This window comes from Falco rusticolus, chromosome 3, assembly GCF_015220075.1.
Source record: "Falco rusticolus isolate bFalRus1 chromosome 3, bFalRus1.pri, whole genome shotgun sequence".
NCBI classification, from domain to species: Eukaryota; Metazoa; Chordata; class Aves; order Falconiformes; family Falconidae; genus Falco; species Falco rusticolus.
The window spans coordinates 54,289,034-54,314,506 of NC_051189.1; the positions used below are offsets into that span (position 1 = coordinate 54,289,034).

A 25,473-nucleotide genomic window follows, 5' to 3' on the forward strand; every position below is an offset into this window, starting at 1 on the left:
CTTGGTGTCTGTGACTAGTAAGAGGTTATTGAACAAGTGACATTAACAACATCTAATCTATATTGACTATAACAACAATAAAGCCTTTTAAGTCTAAAGGCTAAAATTTTGTTTTAAACAGCAACTTCATATCCAGTAAGCATATGTACAAGACTGTCTTCTGAACATGTTAAGAGGTAAAAAAAAAAAAAAAAAAGAAAAAATAAAAAGAATTGTAAAGCAGCAGAACATCATACCCTTTCCTCTTTAAAGAGGGAGAAAAAAAATGGTATCTTAAGTTTCTAGCATTTGGTGTTCCAATTTCAGCCATTTAACCCACAATTTGAAATAAGCATCACCTGGTGTTTCCAAAAAGAGGTCCTACAGAGCATAAGAGTGGTTTAAAACTAGTAATGAATCTTTGAGGTGGGGAAAGTGAGATTAATTATATACGGTTTATTATAGCTCTAGGTATACATATTTTTGCCTCAGTAGATGCTCTCAAGTCATAGAAGAGTTTATGCTGAAAGGTGACCTGTGGAAGCCACCCGGTCCAGCCCCCTGCACAAAGCTCGGCTAGTGAATACTAACGACTAGTTCCAACAATAACCAGACATGCATTGAAACAAGACTACAGTCCTTTTGGTCTAAAAAAATAAACACAGTCATTTATTTTTCATCCTATTTTTGCCCTCAGTGGAAAGCCTGAGTTTAGTTTTACTTTAGATAGGAAAGAAGAGAGAGAAAGTAAAGGTCTAAAATTGGTCAAATGGCAATGAAAAGCTTGTTTTTACTGTCCTGGCTCTTCCAAGGACAGGCTATTTAAGCCATGCATTGGCCAGAGGGCATTAGACAAAACAAGGCAGGAAGCCCATTCTAGATGATGAATCTGTGCCACCTGTTTGCACCACTCTTAAACTTACCCAGAGTCACTTCTTTCTCTGCTTTGTGAGCTCGTCTTTTCCTCAGAAATTCATCCTTGGGTTTTTACCAGCTAAACACACAATATACTTTCAGCAACCCTTCCTTCTATCCTGCTCCAACCTCCTACTTCAATGAGGCAACCCTGACACACAACTATGCTGGAATAAACACAGTATATTTTACAGCTATATTATAGATGAGGCTATATTTTCAGTATATGGACTATCAGTGACTTCAGTTACTAAATTTTTAGTTTTCAAACACACTATACTCAGACTTTTCTTTCTACATCCAGTCATATACTTTTAAAAGCTGGAGGGAAAGTAAAAGTCTTCTTGTGGGGCAGCGTTGTCTCCAAATCTGAATTCTCACAACCCAGACAGAGCATGAAATCAATCACTCTCTTCTGGTAATAAGTTTGGTCTTTTTCAATGAGCCACCACATTGTCACGAATCACCAGCTGTGGCTCAGGCCACAACATGTGTTGCAACCAAGAAGACTTTCTTTCCCAAGCAGAGTCTGTGGCTCTGTAAAGAAATCCAACAAACCTTTCCTCCTCTTCTGTTACTGCTCGAGACTTTTTTTTTTTACTGCTCCCCACAAAACATACGCTACTTTGAGTCAGTCTCAGTACATTAGTATGGTTTGTTTTGAAGCAGCAGTTTATAATAATCCACCACCATGCTGCAATCCTTTTAAAGGGACAAAGAAAGCTGTATTACCAGAAGATTATTTTTTCCCAAAGTTTAGAAGTGTTTTGCTTTGGAATGCCCAAAGTCAGAGTCAGATACTCACAATTTCTTAAAGCCAAATCCAAGACCCTACGCCAATTAGAAATGGAAGCCTCTCAGACAGAAGCACCCCAATGCACTACCATGAACTTATACAGGACAAGAAATGGGTGAAGTCATAACAGCATTTCAGCTCATCAACAACTGTTTACCTTTTTTCAGGAAGTTTTAGAAAAGGAACACCTGCAGTTATATTTTGTCCTATACTCAACAAACTTGTTCTCTGTGACCATTAGCACTGAATTGTTCAGACAGAAAACATATTGTATACCTGTCCATAACTTGTAGCTATTACTGTTATGATGAACCAAACTGGGTTCAGTGTTTGTCCACATAACAGTTTAATGTCCTCACATAAGGCCCAACTGTCCCCAACTACAACAGTACAACCCCAACAAAACTAAAGGTACAAGTGTAATTGAGGCCAGAATTTACTGATAGATAAAGCAAATAACCACAACAGATAGATTTGTATGTGCCAAAGCTGAACTTTATAAAGTTGGGTTTACTTTAACTGAGCTAAATTTAATCTGGAGTTCAACAGAAGCGAAAGGAAGTTCCTCCTGCTATCCTGAAAGAAGCTATCACTTTCACACAACAGCAGCACACTAGTACATCTATACAATCTTGTTATAAAATTCATTCCTCCACACATTTTTTCTTAAAAAAGTGTACACTCAAGACTTCTTCACAGACACACTCTTTAGAGCACTAAATTGACTACTACAATTTAGTAGTAGAACTGACTACAGCCAGTTCCTACCAAAACTTTTGTTAGGTTTACACATATTTGAAACATGCAACGTTGAAACGAAGGATTCCCAGGTACGTCTTTAGTGAGAAGAAAGTTGGCAACAAATTCCAGAACAGGCCTTGCCTGCAATTTGCAACTTCCTAGATTGTCACATACCTCTAAATGAATCTGAAACCTGACTAAGGCACTTGTGGTTTAATGCCATGGTATTGCACGTCCAGGGGCAGAAAGGGAAAAGCCACATACAGGGAAGCTGCACTCCAGTCCACCAGGAAAGAAGTTGGAAGAATCCCACAAAGACCAGTTCTCCCATGAAATCTCAACAGTTTCATAGACTCATAGAATGGTTTGGGTTGGAAGGGAGCTTAAAGATCATCGAGTTCCAACCCCCCTGCCATGGGCAGGGACACCTTCCCCTAGACCAGGTTGCTCAAAGCCCCATCATCCAGCCTGGCTTTGAACACTTCCAGGGATGGGGCATCCACAGCTTCTCTGGGCAACATGTTCCTGTGTCCCACCACCCTCACAGTAAAGGATTTCTTCCTAATTTAAGTCATAGTTTAAGTCATGTTGAACAGCCTTGCTGAGGACAGAGCAGGGATAGGCAGCTGCAGAGGCTTAGCTACTGTGTGGGAACCTATTAAGCTTTGGTTTTAATATAGTCAACCCCTAAACCAAGTTAATCAGAAGATTTTCCGTTATAAATTACTTCTGCACGCTGCTGTTTGATGGCAGCACAGGGTGGGTAGAAGGAGGCTGGCTGTCTTCACATATAGGAGTGCTCACTCCTTCACTGCATTTAGAGTTTACCCCTTAAACCAATGCAGCCACCACACCATAGTGCCCCGCATATAGTGCGGTTTAAGGTTGCAGCGTTCACTGCTACTGCACATGGGGAAAATGTCACAGAGCAACGCTGACAGCACAGCACCGTACCGTGCCTCTCGAAGCCATGGGCTCATAGCCTCCAAACACAGTAGCACAGCAGTCATCTCATGCTGTGCTGAATCCATCCACATCAAAACCATTTTTTAATCACTGTACTGTTTAGTTGTCATTATTAATTCTGGTCTTGGGTGTCATTTTTATGTTACATGCATACTTTTACACCTCAGCATTTTCCCAGATTACAGGAGGGAAGCAGCGGAGGAACCAAACCAGCTAGCTAATTGCCCTTATGGTCTTACCATATATACTCTATATAAAGACACTGCATCAGTCACAGCACAGAAAACAGCTTACAACAATCTGAAATGCTATTCCTATTTCAGATAGGAGACAACCATGACAGTATTATCCTAATTATGTTAGTAACTTCCAATTATATATCCTTTCCCCCCCCACCTTAATTTTACCAAGAAAGAGCAAAAGCTGGCAGATCTACATGGTGGCATGACATGAAGCTTTTACCCTGCCAACTCGCTCTCTCTGCAGGGCTACCCATCAGACATAAGCTGAGCAAACTGGGAAGAATTTCTTGAGTACGATCCCATGAATTATTGGCTTTTTACACTAACTTCTACCCTAACAATAATTACCTTGGTTTTGCCACACCTATCCCTATTACTGTCCATCTTTCTATAATGGAGATAGGACAATACAAAGCCTTACAGGGCAGCTAACCAATCCTCTTGGAAAGGTTTTGGATAACTCTCTGAAATACATGGAGCCTAGATTGCACACTGGTACCTATCAATAGCCTAGAGGGAAAAAGAGGACAAGGACAAGCACTGCAGAATACAGGGCTGTGTAAATAAATACACAACAGGCCTCCAAAACTCTATAGGGTTCTTTTCGTGAACTTCAGATTTCTAAAGCCTGTCAGCATCTCTCACAATATTACTCAGAAACGCAACCCTGTAGGACACTCCTCTTTAGTATAATACCCTCTTCCTAATGAAAGAGGGTACTTTTCCTTCTAGGATTATGATGCCCATTGCTTTTTTTGTTTGTTTTGGTTTTGTGAAGAAAGGAAAAGAAAGCAAGCTTATTGCAGTCTTACAATCTTATCATTGCTTCCGGCAATTCAATCAGACAAAAACCTATCAGTTTTTTTATTGCTTTAGTTCAATGAGAAAGAAATCAGACCTATCAAGCCCGCTGTCCAAAAATATTCCCTTTTGTCCTTGGTGTCTGCAAGACATGAAGTCCTACTTGCTACTCAGGACTTTCGCTTCCACCTCACTTTTGCTCACAAGCTCTGCTGGATCTTCCACTTTGAAGAGACCACACAGAACACATCCAGATTTCTAAAGACTTCTCAGAAAAACTCTATACTTTTTCTGTATTGATTCTTTGTCTACTGCATCTTCCTCTGGCAAGGAACAGCACAGTCCAATGGTTCCAGACATCAGTACAAATACTGTTTCCAAAGTTTCCAAATAGTTCCTGCTTTTACTATTACTTCTCCAGTGCTTAAAAGCCTATAAAGTCTTCAGTACAAAAGTAAGTCTTATCCCATCATATCCCATCAGTTAGTTGCTCTTGTTAAATTTCATTAAGTATAAAGTTCCTGTTTAAAAAAAATAAAATAAAAATCAAACAAACAATAACTTACGAGTTGACAGACACATCTGCTTCTAACTTCCAATTTTTTTTCTAAAACAGTTTGATATTGAAAGAAAGTAAGGACTAATATCTTATTATTGATGACAAATAAAAGCCTGAGAGCACTATTTTGGCCACTACTTAAGTTACTGCTTCCTATTTGTACCATACAAGCATCTTAAGGGATACTGGCTTGTTGGAACCCAACGTACTTTAATTTGAATGGAGCTATGCAAGAGGGAGTAAAGGGAATCTTAAGTAGCACTGGCAGAAAAAAAGTTCCGGAAACTTTCAGATCAAAGGGGTCTCTGCCTTCACACGGAGCACTTTTTTTTCAGAAAGTGAAATAAAGAAACTTTATTTTCAATTCAGTTTCCCAAGGCTTTTTACTGAGCCAACACTGCAGTTCCACCAAAAGTAAATGCATAAAGCAAACACAAACCCCTAAATCAACCCGACCACCAAGAGCATTCAAAAATAGCTTTATGCTATTTATGCATGCAAGACAGATTTTGTGTAACAGCCGCTACCTCTACAGAAGAGGATAAATGCAGGCATTTACTCTTATGCTGGGTTTTAAGAGCACCTATCCAATAAGTCGAATGGAAAACATAAGGAATAGTTAGAGGCTATAAACAGTTAAAAACAAAACCAGCCTTTGGTAGATACTGAAAATGCACATATTGCATATGATGTGCCTATACTTGGAAGAGGTTTATCTTCAAGGCTGCAAAGCGGGAAAACTTTGGTGCAAAGCTTGCTTAATGATTTCCTTTACCTTGTAGTTTGATACTCTGTGCTGAGCAATTACAGTTAGTTTTTCTAGGAGCCCTCGTAATCTCTCCTGTGTAGCGTGGGAGATCAAGTTCACAACATCAGAGTTAAGTTCCATAACGTCATGCCTTTTACCTGTGGAAGCAGAGAAAATCCATTACGTGTTTTAGTAGTAGCTGATAATTGAAATAATTAGCACAGCAGGTATTCTGTTCCCCCTGGAAGTCATACCCATTATGAATAAAGGTTTGGAGATTATGATTTTCCTGGTAAAGTCACAACTTCAAAGATCTTAGACATTACATTAATAAAACTTAGCCTGGAGCTTCAGAAAATATAGACATTGTTTCACTTAGCCTCCAGAACCACTCTCCTTGCAAGGTCATTTATAGGACAAAGTTAATAAGAACACAAATCAAGCTTCATGTTCGGGGAGGGGGAGAAGCGGTAGCCGTAGAAATTAGTGCCATATTCTGTTAATTCCAGTAATTAAAAAAAATGGAGAATTACATTTTGCCCTGCCTGACACTGTGCTTGTTAACAACTCATGACATTTATTCGATGAACAGGGATGGTTTTTGCAGCGTACTCCAGGCATACGGGACCCTCACACCTGCCTTGACCGACCAGCACAGGGCAGACAGACTCAACCATCCCACAGCAGCAGCTCGGACAACACAGATCAAATCCAGCTGGGGTCATCATGCCATCACCTTCAACCTTTTCTCTCGGGCTGCCACTGCCTCTCTGCGTTTCAGCAGCTGTGACTGAGGCTGCCGACAGCTCCAGGCAAAGCTGTGCCAGCCCTGCACCCAGAGCTGGGCATCACCTCTGCAACCTTCCTGCGGCTGCAGGCTGCTGACAGAGAAGCCTTCCTCTGGTTGACACCATCGATCACTCAACACGACTCTGTCAAGACACCTGGATGGCAGTGACTTTTCCCTGGTAGGCATGGCAGGCAGCAGTTTCACATGCCTCATATGCTGTACCTGTCAGAAGCACTTTTCCTTGCCCCTTGCTGCATTTACAGCAGCTGTAATACTTTATGATGCAATATACAGCACGCCTTCAAAACCCATTTCAGTATTTATTACCAAGTGGAGTGTTAAGAATGGATAAACAGTAGACAGTAAAAAACCTAATAATCTATTTCATTTGCCTTTGTTACTCTAACGGAAAATGAATAACAATCTCGCAAGACAGGGAGAATCTACAGTGTTTTCCCAGATACCATGAAAGTGTTCCCACTATTTGATCTTGGGCAATAAGCATCGGCCTTTTCATGAGCTGAGTTCAAAGCTCATTTCGCTCAAGCACCTTTCAGCACTTCCTCATCAGTTTCTCACTAGACTATCAGAATACTGAAACACCAACTTAAAGACAAAACAAAATCCTTCCAGACCTGAAGACCTCCCTGCACACACACACACACTTCCTAAACCAGAGGGCTCTGTTCAAAAGCAGAAGCGTTCATTTTCTGAATTGCTGTACTCCCCGACAGTTTTCCTTGCAATCAAAATGCATTTCATTTATGACATGAATTATTATCATTACTAATGTGGAACAGCTACCATGCCAGCCATGAAACAGCCAGGCTTGTATCTTCTATCTTTCAATGAATTGTTTTCACACTCCAAACCAGAAAATCATTCTAGAAAAGTACTTTCTCTTCATGTTTTTGTAGAGCTCTTTGGTTTTCTTTATATCCACTTCCTATGAATGACTGGTTAACTCTCTTGTGAATTTAAAGTATATCTTCTAGGCACCAGTTTTGCTCTGTATTTTCTCTTTTTCCACTAATAACACAGCACTTACTTCACTCAGCTATGCCCCATACAACTCAGATGGCACATCTGGCACAGGATGTATTGAGCTAGCAAGTAGTATTTGCAGGTTAAATGCTCGTCACAGGCTAGCTGCTTAGTTTGGACTAAGAACCAGTTGTGTGTAGAAACAGAAAAACTTCGTGATCAGGTAGTTAAATCACTGCGACAGAATTATGGCTGCATGTATGAACCGCAGGCTTTCTTGAATGCTCAGCTGTAAAACTCACTGTTCCAGTGTGGCAAGAGAGACACAAGCCAGGAGTTGAGCAACAGTCATCCAGTTTGCAGTGGACTGCAGTGGTACCAATCAGTGTGGTGCTATACAAACGCATGCTCCCTGCTCTGACATAATACAACATTGCTAAGCAACAGTTATTACTTTGCTCAGAAACTAACAGCTGAAATGATACATACACTAAAACTTCCTATTACAGTTCAGTCACAGGCATTCAATGTACATTCCACAGTATTATTCACAGATACAGACAAAGAGCTTTAACAACACTTTTGTATAAAGCTAATGAAAGTTTTTTCCATAGAGGGAGTCATAAACAAAGGTCTGCCCTGTGTGTATTGGCAGTTGAAACTTTGTCCTAATGTTGATCAATAAAGTAGATATACCTGAACAGGCAGAGAAACGCAGAAACTGTTAACAAAGTCAGGGTAATTCATCAGGGAAAAGCCCACTGAAGTGTTTTGACACTAGCATCTATACAGTTGTTAAGTGTTTCATTAAATTTAAGAATAATAAAGTTGCTCACTTCTCCCATGTTAAAGTGGCACCACCCATTTCTTTTTTCTACTTGTGCTTAAGGCTATTCCCATTAAAAAAAAAAAACAAAACCAAAAACCGAAACACCTCACAGACAGTTGTTTCCTGCAAGGGGAAGTAAAAACTCAGTATGGTTTGGTAGAAACACATAAATTGAGATGGCAGATCTTAATAGTTCTAGCTCATCCTTCAAAGATTGGAGGGTGGCTGATGAAACAGGCAAGGAAATACTACATCCATATATATGTTACGTATGCTTTGCTCTCACCTATGTTCAAGATCTTCTTCTGAAGCGCTTCCGAGGACAGAAAAGGTTCATCTGCACAAGAGCGGATCACTGTACCAATGAGTTCAGAGTTTGTTGCCAAAATGCATGCATTCTCCTCGTTAAGATTGACCCCAGCCATAGAAGTCACATCATTTATGTCATCTTCATCTCTACTAAAGAAAAAAACCCAACATTTTATGCTTCGTTCAAAATAAAGAAAAAGCCTCTTGACTATCAACAAACAGCTATATTCATGTATCTTGGAGGCTACCCCTATCCAACAGATGTTTAGTGTGGCCGTGGACAGGGACAGACAGCTCCTAAAAGCATTCACACTTCAGTCAAGTGCCTCAAACATTAGCTTGACTAATGCCTTAGTTGCTAGGCACACAGATCCTTTATATGAAACTGAAATTTTGAGCAAGCTCAGAAACCAAGGACTGAGGTAAACCTGAATTGAAAGTCTCCACAAGTCCCCCACCCTGCACCACTGCTCTTACAGCCTGAAATTTGTTCTGAAACTCCTAATTCACCAGGTAGAAGCAAGCGTTGAATCAAGTTGAATATCGACTCATTGAACTAAAACAAAGCCCATTTTCAGAGATGCCTATCTTACCAACTTAAGCTTACAACACAAGCTTATTAGCACAGACCTGATCTTCACTTTTCTTTCACTGAGTTCCCTTAAAATATAACACATAGACACTCTTTTGTCTATATACTAGAACCAACCCACATCCTCCCCTTTGAATCAGTCCTACCATACAGTATTTTTGTACAGAAGCACAGCATCCTCTCCACTATGAAGAACAGCGGCAGAACTCTACTTAACATCCCTTAATTGGCTGGATTCTGCTGTAGCAGCTTTGGACTATGCATTCAAAATAAAAACTCAAATCTGGCGTACCTAGGGCTAACAACTCAGACTAGTTATAATCATGGTAAAGCTCATGTTAAGCTATTTTTTAAAAAGATCATTTAAATTAAAAATATTGAATGAATCTTATATGGGAAACATACTTGCAAGACTTTGGCAGTGAAAAGATCAAAGTTATTTTCAAATACCTTCAGATCATCAGGAGAAAGCCTTCTTGCTTCATAAAGTCACAAACGCCCTAATGGTGACTTCAAGGGTTTAGGACTAATCCAGAAAGTCTTAGTATTAATACAGACAAGTGGAAACACTCAATCTGAAAGCCTTTTGAATTGGAAAACAAAGAAAACAAAACCAAAATGCAAACACACCCCTCTTGAAAAGTATTCTCTGGCAAGGTTTGATAAAGTTCATCTTCAGAAAACACCTCACTCTCGAACAAGCGGTTAGCCAGAAACTTGCCATTCTTACGTGAAATGGGATCTCTCAGAGGCTGTCTTCTGACTGACAACAGGAAGAAGTTCAGATACCTTCAGCACGGGTTGGGTTTGAGCAATACTCAAAAGACACAAGAAAATGGAATGTTTTTCTTAAACTATAGATGGATTTTCTTCTTTGGGTTTCAATACGTTTCTATGGTGCAAGTCTTCTCCCACAAACTTCAGGAAAGAAGCTTGGCTAGGAAAGGAATCCAGCCTTCCCCTACCCCTCCTGCCATTCATTTGTGTGTCCTCATGGCTAGGAGTTTCTGTGTGATTCATTCAGGGAAAAGGAGACCTAACAAATTCTCAAACCAGCTTAATTCACGAAGCCTACCTAGATACTATAGCTTCCTGACTAGGCTTGTGCCCCAAATCCATCATGGTAAGAAAAGCACTAAATCCCAGGACTGTCGGAACAGTTAGATAACCACAGTTATGATTCAAAGCTGAAGTCAGCAATGCCACAAGTGCTTCCTTCCTCCTATCCCTTTCACAACCAGCACCTGAGCAGTTTCAGGCATATACTCCTGCTCTCAGCCCAGCACAGACCCCTATCTTTCAACAAGCCTGTAAATGAATGGTCACTGCGTGATAATTGAGTGCGAACTCATCTTCACAAGTATACTCCAAGTATATTCCTTTTCTTATTGGCCACTGCAGAAAAGTCTTTGCTGGTGGCAGATACAAGAATCCCACCAAAGTGCAGTGACTGCCATGGATCTGCTGATAAAGATTACAAAATCAACACAACTAGCATCTAGAACACACATCATAAGCTATCAGAGCTGCAGATGCCAGAAGCTGGCATTATCCCAGTGGAGCTGTTTAAGCAATCCAAGGAAGGATGCTTGCACCTCAGGTACACCTGTATTAAAAACTTTGTGTGTATATATATATAAACACACATGTACGTATTTTTAATATATATATATTTATATAATATAAAGCTGTAGTTTTAGTAAATAATTTTAGCTTTTCATCTGGCCACATACTCCAAATACGGAAGCAAGGAGGAGGTAAACTTCTACACTATATATCTACCTACCTTTCTACATACACAAGTTTCAGTTCCTTACAACCAGCCTTACAAGAGCTCATACGCAAGCAGACATCTCTGTCTCTGCTGTTTTTAAGGACCAATTCTAACTTCTTCACTGTGGGACATAAAATTGCATTAAGTCACTGAGTCACTAGCCTTGAAGAAACATTAATTTGCACCTATGAAAACACTGCTGTGCTTATTTTACTTAACCCAAAGAAACTACCATTACGTTTCCTTAGAAGAAGTGTTCCCTAAAGAATAACGTAAATTTCAGAAGCCACGCTAAATTTGTACTTGTTACTATACTTTTTTCCTTGCTGTTCAAAGAAACCTCAATCATTTGAAGTAAGTATGTATCACATACTTTGAGTAAGCTACAAAAATCATTCTCAGGTGATAAATTTACATGCAAATGTTTCTGTTGGCTACTGACTTGCTTTCATTTTCAGCACTTCCTCCATAAAGCCCCTCTTTCACACCACTTCTTTTAATGGTTTTTGCATTTGATCATGTCACACCCAGAAATCAACAAGAAAAACTCTCCCGGCTGTTTTAAGTCTCCAGTGACGTAAGATTATCAGGACAAGGGGAAAACCTGAACACAGAGTTCTGAGTGTTACCCTGTATGAAGCCAGCTTTGATGCTTATACTGAATATTCCACTGGAAAAGTAGCTCTCAACAACCTCACATCTACGAATGTGCCTCCATCAGCTGAAAAATGAGTCTGTAGCACCCTCTGGTGTGTGACCAACACACATCTTCTGAATCTATATTTACTCCATTTTACACAACAGTCAAAGGGAAAACTAGAAAGACATGCTTAACCCAAGCCTCCGTGCACCATCACAGACAACTAACATGGGACAGAACAATTCCAGCAGAGCGAGAACCACCAGTGCTCCACAACCACCACAGCGCAGGAGAAGCAACTGCCCAGATGTTCTCCACTCTGCTGTCTCGCTCCTGTTTTTCTGCCAGTCGAGACCGCTAGTACCTTCCGGACAAAACGCACAAGTCAGAGTTGTATGTCCTTTGGCAAACCACACTATTAAATAGAATAGATGCAAAACAAATATTTGAAGATGCAAATATAGCACATACTTTACAGAAGTATGTAGAGCAGTTTATAAAGATCTTGATGTTTTAAAAACAGACTGCCCATTACAATACATGCCATGGGGCAATCAAGTGCCAGCAATGCCCATGCTTAGCTGAAGTAATTTCTAGAAGTTTTTCTTTAATAGGAAAGGCAGGGTGGGGAATCACCATTTTTCTTACTGCTCATCTCAAGCAAGCTAAAACAGTCCATTAACGAGCAGACAAGGTCAAATTGATGCTAAATACAGCTCGGTGAGTATTACATTCTTGAATCCTAACCTAACCTAGTCACACAATGGCAGAGGGAGTCAGGCTTGATGACATACTGCAATGACAGTACACAGTTTGAAGTGTCACACGTACAATCACATCAGTTACAAGATATGCTCTCTGCCCACAACAAATGTCATCACAAAACCAGAAAGAGGACCACGGTGCTTCTCTCTGCATCACACATGACCAGCAGTTGCTGGATCACAGTCACAACGAATAGCTGTGCTGGGAATACTGGAAGTCAGAACAGAAGAGAGCAAACCACTTCACAGTTTACCAGGAATCATCTATTGCCCAGGCCAGATTAACACTATGTGGTGCTAGACCTGCTTGGAGAACAGAGATACTTGACCACAGGAAGCCAAAGGTTCATATACCTGAACCTGGGCAGTGTGTGCCTGAAGATTCTCATACATAGTTTTTAGTCAGAAACTTTAGTAGCAGTGAATAGAATAAGCACCAGGGTGTATCCAAAGACATAAATTCTTCAGAGACAAGAGAATTACCAGAAAAATTTAAGGCGAATTAGAGATTTCAAATCTGAATTCTCATGGCCTTATGAGTATCGTAATTCAAAAGCAAGAACAGAAATCCATCATGGATCACACTGTAAAAGCAGTGTTTTTCCTACACTAAGAATTAAACAATCCAGGGAAGGAACTCCAAGAACTCAAAACTTTTTCACATAAGCTAGTTGATATATTCCAATTGCAAGATCACAGAAAAAATAAAATGTTTGTCTTTTTTTGGTGGATTTTTTTCCCCAAACATCATTACCTGAAATTAGATCCCAAATTATATTCTGAAGTATACTTCATCAGAGCTTGAGGCAACTGAACAGAGCTATTACTTCAACACCAGCTTTTCATTTCAACTTCTGGCTACCAGTGTTTTCAGTGTTCACTGTATACATATGTTACTGTGAACAACAACAGCTCTCTGTCTATACCAGTTCACACAAAGCTGTAGCTTTCAAGAGATGAGAAGTCAGCTGAAAACAAGACAAAGGTGTCATGTCTGGTTTTACCCCTGGAAGAACAACTCCAAGCTTGCCTTGAAGTCTTAAGACCAATAACGCTTATGGCAGTCTGCACCTCTGTTCCAACATTACATTTCAGAGCTACAAAAATAATTTCTGCTTTTGAAAAGTTAATCAGTTACCAGAACTAAAAGCTTTAAGCACTCTTGTAATCTGAAGGCCTGAAGAATATGCCAGAAGTCATAATTAGAGGTGTAGTCAAAGACTTTCACCTCTACATACAGGAACAAGCTTGTAAGAGAAGCTAATAAAAGATTTTTAAATACAGCAGAGCTTTACACAGATTACCAAGCCAGTCCAAGTAACAGTTCAATGCTGTTCGGCTGCCTGTGAAAAACAGAGATTATATCTGCTTTAATCCTATGGAGAGCTTTTAATACAAGGTAACTTTGCTTTAGATTAGTTACCAGTACTTGCGGAATGGAGATCAATGTGTCTCCTCTACAACTGAAAAACCGATGTGTCGATGCACACTGTTCATATAATTACACTCCTGTGATAGCATGATGAAAATCCAACCTCATCAGGACAGTTTTCTTACATTAAGAATAATTAACATCTGCTATGAGGTCAAAAGTTTTAGTTTCCCCTTGCCGATTAGTATTATAACATGAAAAACACCTATCGAACAGGTTTCTTTAGAAAGTGCTTTTATTTGGGTTCCATTCCCACCTCCACACTTGCTGTCTGTTCCTTTTGTTCCTTCCTATAGTAAACTTCTGATATTGTTTATTTTTTACCTGAAGGATGTTACTCCGTTCTCTGTTATTTTAGCCTTCTGAACAGGAGATGCTTGAAGCGACAGAATTTTATTTCCTGGCAGGGTAATTTGTTTCAGAATGGAGCCTAAAAAAACCAACAAACCAAAAACAAAGAACATGCCATAATAGAAAGCAAAATGCTAAAGACAACTGTTTAATCGGTTTGTACTTCTAGCAAAGGCTACTGCAGACTCAGTAACAACTAATTAGGTCCGTTTCTTACATTCTATATGTTCTGTATAACCAAAACCCCTACGTGCTGTCAACAAACACCCTCCTCTGTGTCGACCAGTGTAAGGTTTTAGCAAAAACTGTCTGGCTGAGACAAACTCACATTATACATCAACCTTGACCTGTTAAATTTAAAAAGCAAAGTCATGAAACGACTCTCACAGCCATCACAGTTTAATGGAAGTTCACTGCAAGGAGCTTACTCACAGTATTTTAACAAGTACAAATGTTTGATTGACATGCTTTTACCAGGTGCCAGAAGGAGACACAGCACCAAATTTCTCATCAGAACTCCAAGCAGACAGTAAAGATGTTCAACTTATCGCACAGAGCTGGTTGCTCCTGACAGACAGCCACCTTCTTACATTCCTACAACCTACCAACAGCCTGCACTTATTTCTATACCTCAGCAGTCCTCTCCTTTTCCATGAAAGGGGTTTCACTTTACCTGCAGGAAAGTGGCTGGTTTGAACAAGTGTATTCTGTGGCATCCTCTTCTCAGCAGATGCCTGTAGGGTCAGCGTTGAGGGTTGCGGGAGAGTGGACACTTGCTTTACAATGGTTCCTGATGGTTGTTGGACTACCTGGAAGCGGAATATCCAATATCAAGAGTGATAAGAGCTAAACATACAGAGAAGTAAGTAGTATCAACACATTTAGCCAGAAGTGCTGCTGGGCATGTATACATGAAGTGCTGCTGGGCATGCATACATGCATTAAAGCAAAAGCAAACATCGTGCTCACAAAAACATCACTTTTTAAAAAAAATTCATGACAAGAAATCTTGTCAAGACAACCGGTGGTGAGCTTTAAGCTCCAGCTCATTCAGTGAGTTCTAACAGACATTTTGCCCCTATTCTCTGTTGTTAACCATAATAGATAAGTTTCACCAAGTATTTCACAATCCATTACACTAAGAGGCTTTCCTGTCTTGGTTAACAGACTTAACAATTGAATATGGAGTCTGCCTGCCAATAAGTTCAAAAGGGTAGGTATCACATATACCTAGTTAAAAGGAGAGAACACCAGAACAAACAGAAGTCTTACATGAAATCCTTTTCCTGACAAGAATTATGAGTACACACTATAAAGTTGCTAATGCATTTTTAGAGCCACAATATCAATTGTAAATTGAGATGCTGAGTTTGAAAGCATCAAGCAAAAGTACACTGAACACCAGTTAGGGGGAACACGAAGTACCAACTAGCAACACCTACAGCAAGTAGAGCTTCTACACAAAAACATTGGTACACTGCTGAAGGGTAAAAAGGAACAAGGGTCGATAGTTTTGTTTAAGGACGCTCTTGAAAGAAACAAAACCCAACAGCAGGATGTCATCATAACACAGACCTACAGGAACAGCGCATAAATACTAATTCTTCCTCTTCAGGGGCAACTATTAAAATACAAGAAAGTAATAAAATTGCAGCATCCTTAAAAGCCTCATTTCTATGCCTCCTGGCTAGTAGAACATGGGCTGCAACTTTTGATACATCCTTTGGAAAAGTTCTTGATTATAAGTAGTAAAAAGATGTGCTTTTACCAAAGCACAAAATAATCAGCATCTTCAGACTGAATCTTATTTTTAGCAGCAAGAAGCTAATACAAAGGAATTTCCAGGGTCAAGAGGCCACTTTTTCTCCTCTGCATCTTTTATTCTAACTTTAGAAAGTGTGAAGAGTGCTTGTACAGGAACACTGCGTAAGTTAGTTTAATGAAAGAATTGACATCTGTAATACTTCTGACATTAGGCTGTCTCCTGTCATCTAACTTCATATTTATCAGTAAACATCACCAGCATAAGCATCACACATTCACAAAAAGAGGTACTTTGCGTATCAAACAGTCAAGATACACCCACCCATCCCCATATTAATAGTGGGGGTTTGGCATAGCAGCAGTAATATAGAATAATTGAGCTAAAGGTGGTGTCTGAAAACCAGGTAACAAAGAGACAGCTCTTGAGAAGAAACACAAGATCCTTGAAAGGAAAGAACCACACAAGAACAGGAACAGACTGTGACAGAGTCAAGGCTCACACATGCAGCGCTTCCTCGTGAAATAGTACGGACACTAACATTTGCTTCTGTATGTTTTTATCAAAGCACAGTTTGATCTTTCTGAAAAATCCCGTTTTCATACACTGGAAGTTACAAATAACATTAACAGCATCATTTATGTGTTCAGGTAATTACAGAGCCACTGACCAGCTCGGACAAACTACTCTCAGGCTCCACCAGCACCCACACTGACATCCACCTAGAGATCCTCCCTACCACCAGCTAGAACGATGCTTCATCTTCAGCATGCAACAGCACAGGAGGAAACATAAGCATTCAAGATTAGGCATGGCAGACAAAAGAACAGAGATAGGCAATGTTAAATCAATAGTCTAGGTGGAGACTGGGAAATAAGTCAAGTAACCAAGCAGACTAGACCAACGAGAAACAGAAAGGTTGCGCTGGTAATAAAGCAGATTTCCTGTTTGCCATTCTAGCTGCTAGACTAACAAAAACTGGAGGTCCTTGGGACTTGCAACAGGAGGGGGCAACAATCCTAGAATTTTTGACAAGGATCTAAAGAATAGATAACATCTTTGAGAAATAGTTATTGTCTTTTTTTCAGGTTAGCAGCAAGAAGTAAAGGGACTGTTCCTTTATGCCCCGTTAAATAGGTTGACAGAGACATCAGAAGAAAAAGCATCAACACAAGTAAAAAAAAAATTGCAATGCAACATCCAGCTGACAGCACAGAGACAGCTGCTTGAGAGAGGCTTTGATTAGCCTTACTTGAACCTGTTTCACATTCATAAAGCGAAGTTCAGAGATTAGCAGAGAGATGTTGAGGTACCATCACACGCTACAAGCAGTATTTACCTCGTGAAGAAAGCCTCACCAGCTGAATGGAAAAGCATACATCCAGGACAAAAAACCCTTGAAAAATAACGGAGGCGACTCGTCTGTTCAAGAAAGCCCAGCTCTAAGGGGACTCAAAACTAATAACTCACTAAGAACAAGCAGTTGGAACAGCACGAACACTTCATTCCTTTCTTCAACCGTTAGCAATGTCCAGGGAGAGCACCTCACTGGTAATTGCAGGGACAACACCATAAAATTCTTGCTCTTTATGCTTAATATGAAGCTGCAGTCTCACAGCACCCTTCCCGCCATTGGAGGCCAGTGTCTGGTAATGTAAATTTTCATTTATTGTGCTTTATCAAAAGACAAAGCAATACTATACCAAGACAAGCTTTATTTCCAAGATGAAACTTCTTTGTAAGCCAACGATCTCAAATGAGGCTGCATTACGAAAGTCACCAGGAAGGAACCCTTCCAAACATGGAACTCTCACAGCACAGGCATGAGATCAATCCCAACAGCATCCCTGAAGAACAGGTCCCTCAGCATCCGCTATATGAACCCAGAGGTTTTGATAAGCATGCTACAGAAATGAAAGTTACATTTTGCATCGGTTTGGTCACAATTTTAAAATTAAAATACTACCATACTGCATTCCCACACACCACCATTAAAACAGAGCTGGAACATGAAAGTTTGCTTTACATTCCTCAAGCACAAGAGACCTAAATTAGAAATGGGAATGCAGAGGGAGCGTATGGCATCAGAAAACCCTGCAGGCTGGAAAAGGAAATAAATTGCTGGCAGCATTGTATAGACAGATTTGCACAGCTGGCATGTGCTTCCTTTCAGCTGGCAGCAGGACCCTTCTGTTTAGTGAGGGGAGGTCCAGGTTTGTTTTCTTGTGGAAGGAAACAGACCCTCTGTCCTTTCAAGCAAAGGCATTAGGGAAGACCTAGAAGATGCAGCCACTTCTACTAACTTGTTCTTTGTGCTAATAGGTTGTCTGAACAAACACCAAACTCCTGATATGGCTAAGCTGCACAGTGGTCAACTCAGCTCTTCGACTATGTCCAAGATCAAAATTAGATAGGTATTTTGAAGAGCAAATATTTTAACACTAAGCTTGTGATCTACAGAAATGAGGATAAAAACATGTTTTGTATGTAATTCAATGTTTGTAAGGCACAGTGAAGAAAAGCAATTGCAACAGGCTGCAATACTGCAGTAGTGGAGAAGGCAGAAGTAATTTTTTGAGTTCACCAATATCATATTCAAGAACTGTTTTGATTCCCCAGTTTAGTGTCAAGCTTCCTCATCTATTTGTACAGATGGTCAACCTTTCCCCTGGATTACATGACTTGCTGTGTAGCCAACAACCTGCTCTCCAAGCCTTGTACAACCTAAGAAGCCCTCATTTTCTTCTGGCTGAAATTTCAAATTTAGTCCTCAAAGACAGCAAGGTTACCAACTCCCTTTCCAATTTGGCTTTAGCTACTACTATCAAAGACTGTCACTGCATATGCTTGATAACTGTTGTTTTGTTTTTTAAACAAACCCACTCATAAAAAGTAGCCCCTATCCCCTTCACATAGCTGAAAGCTTTGCTCTTTTTAAGCAAATTTGGAAAGGTGAAAAGCTGGTAGTATAAGCTCTTTGTTTAGAATGCGGGATTCTTGTATTACATCCACCTTATACACTTTGAAAGGAAGAAAACTAAAAGAGGAAAACATTTTAGGGGTCTGAATACTGTTAAGTCAAGTATACACAATAAATAAACTACGAAGGGAATTCACACACGATGCCCTACTATACCTGTAGTAAGTAAATCTAGCTTCACAGGAAGTCTAAAGTTTTCCCCTCTTTTTAAGGAAAGAGATCTTTACAAGGAAGTCCTATTCAAGAATTGAGTTCTTTAGCTGGCAAAGGGAGACTATTCTCTCAAAATATGTGAGAACATTACTTAGTGAGTAGTGTGGTGTTTGACTGGTCCACCTCTATCTCAAACACCCATAAATCAAACCTAATGTACTTCACAATGTTCCTCTTTTGGGTATAGCTGTGATCCACAGTTTGTTGGTATTTAACATGAACATTAGCAAGAAGTTAACCTGTGCCAAGAAAAAAAAATGTTAACACATTGCTTTTGAGGGTATTGTTTTAATAAGACATTTATTCCTCCCAGAATTTGTTAGCTAATGAGGCCTGATAGAAAAACCTTACTTTTCGATGATTTCATAATTAACATGTCTTAGTAAATGCAGAGGTCAGAACTCTGCTCTGAAAAGCTCCTTGAGCTAGTCTGTACATTTCGGTTAACATATCACTAAACATCATCAAGTCACTTGTGCCTGCAAAGTATCCAAGGTAGGAACCACTAAGGTACAGACACTGGAATCCCTGGTGGCTAGCTGAGGCACAGCCCTAACAGGGCATCTAACAGTAATTAATGTAAGCATCCCATCAGCATTTTCTGTTTCTGACACTAGCATTTCCTGCATTTTCTTTCAGATAATGATCTGGCTTTCCTGCACGCGTAGCCAGGGTCAGAACTCTTATTCCCCCGTGTCTCAAGCTGGATGTTCAGTCTGGTGGAATGGTGATCAGCATGTCTTGCAAGAGACCGACCTTCCACCTTGGCTTTAGATTCACCTTTTCAGCAAGGGCTTAATAACCAATTAACTCATGACAGACTAGATTCATATGTTAATTAAAAAAAAAGCTAAGAATCAAATTGGTATCCTCTTTACAAAATGAAGAAGCCTGGTTACAGAGAAGTGAAGAAATTAATCTTACCAACTGTTTCACTTTAACCACTTGCTGAGCACCTACTGACTGCGCAACAACAGAGTTTGTCTGTGAGACTTTAATATTGATTGGGGTTCCAACGACCGGTTTCAAAGACTGCAGAGGGGTTGTGGCTGAAGATGCTGCTGTAGTGACCAGCAGTGGTTTTGCAGACTGGAGAGAGGACGTTGCTACTGCAGAGGTGAAGACTGGCTTGACAGTTTGGATAGCAGTCAGCCCTGACGTTGCTATTGTTGTGGTGAGGACTGAAGCTGCAGGCCGAAGAGATGCTGCCACCACTGCAGAAGAAACAGGCTTCACCGTCTGCATAGAAGCTGTTGCCGATGTGCTGGCAAGGGCTGGTTTTATAACTGGAGAGGCTGTGACTGTTACAGAAGACGGTGCTGCAGAGGTACAAGTCAAAAGAGCTTCTTGGGTTGGAGCTGGCTGCTGCATACACTGCTGGATAAAGCTCTGAGCATTGGGCATTAGCTGCCGTAAGGCAAGCATGCTTTTCTAGAAGAAAACCAAAAATCACTAGATGTAACATCAGCAGAGTCTTCCACAATACCGATACATTAACAACTGAATCCTCTCCTCATCTTCCAATTTAACTTTTCATGAGACAATAAATTACTTATTCCAAACAAGTTTCACTAGAATTCAGGCACTCTTAAATTGATGACAATACTGCTCAGTAAAGACCGCAAGAATCACCAAAACAGGCGGAACAAAGGTCAACAGTCACCACGGCTTCACTGCACATAGCAAATCCCACCTATAGGGAAACTCACCCATAACTTTGTTCTTTTGTTCAGATTTTTCAATGTGGAATTTATGTGTCAGAGTAAGACCACTTTAACTGCTCTACTACCTCAGAAAAATTTGTTTTGCCAAAAACCCTGCTATATTGTAACAGCTGTGTTTATTCCATAGAGCCTTTCTGACAGAGAACTACAAATTATCCAATAAAGTCAGAAACAAGCTCTGAAGATACCAGCACTTCTACACCAATACAGCTGTATCTACACTAGGGGGGGATACCACTTTAATAATGTCTGCGTAGCTGCAGCAGCACAACTTCAGCCAGACAGTTCCCTGCAACAGAACATTAGTAAGGGTATCTGGCAACACCTCATTTTTACTACAGCTGTGTTTGAGAAGGTTAATGGACAGAATAATTGTCAAGCCCTCTACAGATTTTTCCCCTAGACTATGTACAATCTGTTATGGCTCAGAACCAGGGGAAATCAGTTCTGCAGCTACCTGTATATTCTCACAAATGCTTTTTTTTCCCCCCCTCCAGCATAGTGATGTTGCTCTGGGCTTCACACAAAAGGAACGTCTCACATGCTAATTTACTAAGTGAACAAATTATTTGCACATCTGGACCTTCTGTGGCACACCTATTTCTAGTGTTCACTCCCTGTTCTTTTAAAAGGCTGCTCAGCTTTCCTCATGCTCCTGGATGCAATTTATTTATCAAACACATCCAGCACAGATTTGAAAATCAAGCAGGCTTCACAGCCAAGTCACTGTTCTTTTCCACTTATTGGAACAGACAAAACAAAACACATGCAACTTCATCAAAAACCTGCAGCTTAAAGATAAGAGACAACTCCAAAGAGTCCTCCCTAAAATTCCACTTCACTAAAAGTGAATTGGCAACAAGCCGTACCAAATTTCTTTCCAGACTTGAGCTGCAAGCATTTCCCCCCCAAATAAGGCCAGCACCAATCCTCACAGCACCTTAGAGAAGTGCTCCTGAAGTCAGCTTCCATTTGGCACTTAGCCCTGCCACTGCTGCTCACAGTTACAGACCAGACCTTACTGGCGTGTACCAACTACACCTCCTGACGACACTTCAGAAAAAAAGCTACCAGGGTGCAAGGCACGGGTAATGCTACAAAGTCAGCTATTTTTGACCATGATGTCTAAACATTTCAGAAGTCACAGTATCTCTTTGTTAATATAGCGTGCAACAGGGAGACAGCGCCTTGTCAAGGTTTATGGGGTATGGATACTGCCCAAAACAGAAAAGCCTAGGTGCTACCAGTATCTGGCAGCATGCTGCAAGAGAAACGTGCAATGGCTCTGCTGTGATAGGGCAGGGTCTGACACTTGCTGATGAACCCAACTCGGCTTCTGTGTAACTGCCTCAAGGTCTATGCACCAACTCCAGCAGCTCTCCACACTACGGGATGGCTTATTAACTCAGGCTGAGCCCCTTCTGTGAGTGCATGAGGACAAGAGTACTGTGCTAAACCTTGGGGGCCCCAAAGGAGTGGAAGCATTAGCAAGTGCAGTGCGGCCGCCCCTCAAGTTCTCTGCATAAGCTAGTTTGGGGCTATCAGGGCTCACCAGCCCCAAACAAGGTCTAGCTGTGCCAGATCTAGCCTGGGTCTGCGCAGAGCTACTGAGTTCACCTGCACTGTTCTGGGAACACAGCACAGCAGGTCCCGTGCAGGCACAGCCAGCCCATGTCCAGTGGGGTTCATTAGCCGAGCCCCCGGATAAAGCAGCTACACTACTTCTGAAGCCAAACTTGCCCTGGCAGTTAGTAGAGCTCTGCTGAGATGCTGTGCAGCTCACAGGAAACCTCTGCCAGTCACACTGTCCCTGTACTCACAGTGAGCCCCATCCTTCTGCAGCCAGAGCTGCACTGGATGCAAGAAAGCCCATACCCTGAGCTGTCTGCTTTTCTAGCTTTTTCAGGGGCATTTAAGAAGCCTCCAGGAATTAAATAGAGAATAAACGACCAACATGAAAATTTTACATCAAGCCCTGCAGAGATGGCTGTAGTCTTCTAGACTCATGGCAAGCTTGCTAGCAAGCATTTAAAGGTTGCCACTGTAACAAAAATATTCATCCCACACTTGAACAGATTAACACCAGCCATCTAAAGCAGTATCAACATTATTACATACATTATTATATGTGCTGTCAAATAATAAGGAAGAGGACAAACTCCAGAAAACCTGTCCCAGCTAACTATTCTTCCTTGATTCTCCATCATGTCTATAGTGAACACTGAGCAAAAGTGCAGAACCATCAAGCCTATGAATACTGTGTACATGGTGTTTAAGTAAATGTAACCAAGTTTTCCATGTTTTCACTGGGATTTAATGTTTGCTGTATAAAGATGTTTATTTTTATTTTGTTAATTCCACCATATGATTGAAAGTGTTAAGAGAGTGATTTTTAATTTGCATGTTTATTTGCTTGAATGGAGGTAGAATTGTCCTGAGTTACCTTTCCGAAACTGCAGTAGTTCTGTCAGACTCTTTCTGGAGAAAAGGGTGGGGTTTTTTTCTGCCTCTAGTTACACACAAACCATAAAACATGTGAACAGCTTTATGTAGATTTTTAATCTTGAATACTGCATAAGCTGTGCACAGCCACTGTTCTCAGTCTTCTGCTTTAAACTCAGTTTTCATGAGAAAGTAAGAGGTCATCTTAGTATAGCTGCCCTACTGCAGATGCACCAGCTTCCTAAACATTAGTCTCCACTAACAGCTAGAGGCTAATTACTCTCCAATTTAAGAACACAGCATAAATTACTCCCCAGAAATCCTAAGGCCCCAAAAAATTCTTTCCAAGAGCAAACCGTCACACAGGGCTGGCTTAAGCACCATTTCCCCAACTAATCCAAGCAAATACCTATCTGAATGCTCTGACTCTTTCTTTTCTGGTCCTCCTCCCTCGCCTCGTTAAATACTGCATATCCAAATCAGATGATGCTTACCTTGAGAAAAGGAACTAAATATGGTTGTGGAGATGACTTGAGCTCTTTGTAGAGCTTTTTTGTAAACTCTTCTGGTTCAATTCTTGCTTCCTAAGAGGAAAGTATAATTACAATGAGAAATTATAACTATGAATTTACCATATATATTCCCCCAGATATTGTAAAAAATTCATGGAAATTTACATTATCACAGAACTGTTCGATTTCAGTACTCAATTTTTTTTTTCCTTCTGTATTTTTAAACAAAATGTTTTAGGATAGAAGGATGTTGTAATTTAGACATAGTAGTATCAAATTAAACTACTTTTTTCAACTACAGGCAGTTAACTTACGTAAGGATACGTGTTCAAGCACCCATTCACTGAACTGATTGAAACAAGTTTAAGTAGCACTGATCCTTTTGAGTACCTCATTGTTATACAGAGATATTTAAAATCCACTATTTTTCTGTAAGGGTAGTTTACCTGCATAGAGATCAATTTAAAGAGATGGAGACAGAAGACAACTCGGTAGTTTTTGTAAGACAATTCTAGTCTAATGCACACATAGCATAATAAAGCAATACTGACTTTCAAAAGCAGGAGAAACTGAACTTCAGAACATCACTTCTGCACACCACTACAGTAACAGCCTTCTGGCTTGCAGAGTACAGTTTTTCTTTCTTAATGCTTTCCATGCTGCCCCAACAGGAACACCTGACTCCAGGCTTGGGCGGGTTAGGAAGCTGCAACAGACTTCACAGACCCCTCAGCAGGACCATGACAGGGTGTGGGTAGCCCCAGACACTATTGCCCTTTCTCACCCTCCCAGGTGAGACCCTGACACAGAGTCACCAAGAATATTACCTCCTCTAAAAAGCTGCAGACACACAAGGAAGAGGGACCCCAGCACCAATCTCAGTCTCTGCAGATAAATTACTTCTCTAAACTGTAGTCTCCTTTGGAACAACTGTTCCAAGGAGCTACATGACCAGAGCAAGGGTGTTAAGGACTGTATATTCACAGACAAACCAAACTCAGGGCAGCTCTCCTATTTAGTCATTTGATCTGCTGCCTGTTAGGTCTCACCGAGTTGTGGATACAGGTCACCGAGGGTCTCACAGATACAAATGCAGTGATTTGGTACACTACATCTCTGTGCACACAAGGTGCTTGACACTCACTTCATAAGATGCTGCCTTAAGGACCACTTTACTTCACAGCTGCTGTTTACTTGTTTCTTTCACACATACAAAACATTAATTTATTTCACATTTAAATCATATACACAAACTGAATGGCAAAAGAACAGCATTTTAAAATACTACAAAAAGCAAACAAGTGCACAGTTAATGAGGTATTAATGTCTGGTAACAAGAGTTCTTAAAAATAAAAAAGTACTATAAGCACAAGAAGGAACAACTCCAGTATTTTCCTACAGAAGCAAGGTGTATAGCCTGGGCAGGGACACAGAGGCAGAGGAATCAGATTTTTGCAAAATTTGCTCTCTGAACAATCTGCTCTCTGTAATTACACCTCCATTTACACCATGTGTTTCTAGACTGAAAATCCTTTGGTACCACTAGCAAAGCCATCTCCCTCCACCAGCCTTCTGCTATGGTGGAACATAGCCTTCTGCAATGGTGGAACAACAAAACAGCAGCAGTG

At 40.5% G+C, this 25,473-nt stretch overlaps 1 protein-coding gene across 1 annotated transcript in view; it reads right to left on the reverse strand.

The window, feature by feature from the left end:
* TAF4B (TATA-box binding protein associated factor 4b) overlaps positions 1–25,473 on the reverse strand; it is a 74,266-nt gene that overhangs the window by 26,895 nt on the left and 21,898 nt on the right. The window contains exons 6-11 of the mRNA XM_037379148.1: positions 23,828–23,917; positions 20,092–20,598; positions 14,886–15,021; positions 14,186–14,291; positions 8,637–8,809; positions 5,775–5,905 (exon numbers count right to left, since the gene is read on the reverse strand). Coding sequence (XP_037235045.1) covers positions 5,775–5,905; positions 8,637–8,809; positions 14,186–14,291; positions 14,886–15,021; positions 20,092–20,598; positions 23,828–23,917 — 1,143 coding nt within the window. The remainder of the gene's footprint in view (positions 1–5,774; positions 5,906–8,636; positions 8,810–14,185; positions 14,292–14,885; positions 15,022–20,091; positions 20,599–23,827; positions 23,918–25,473) is intronic.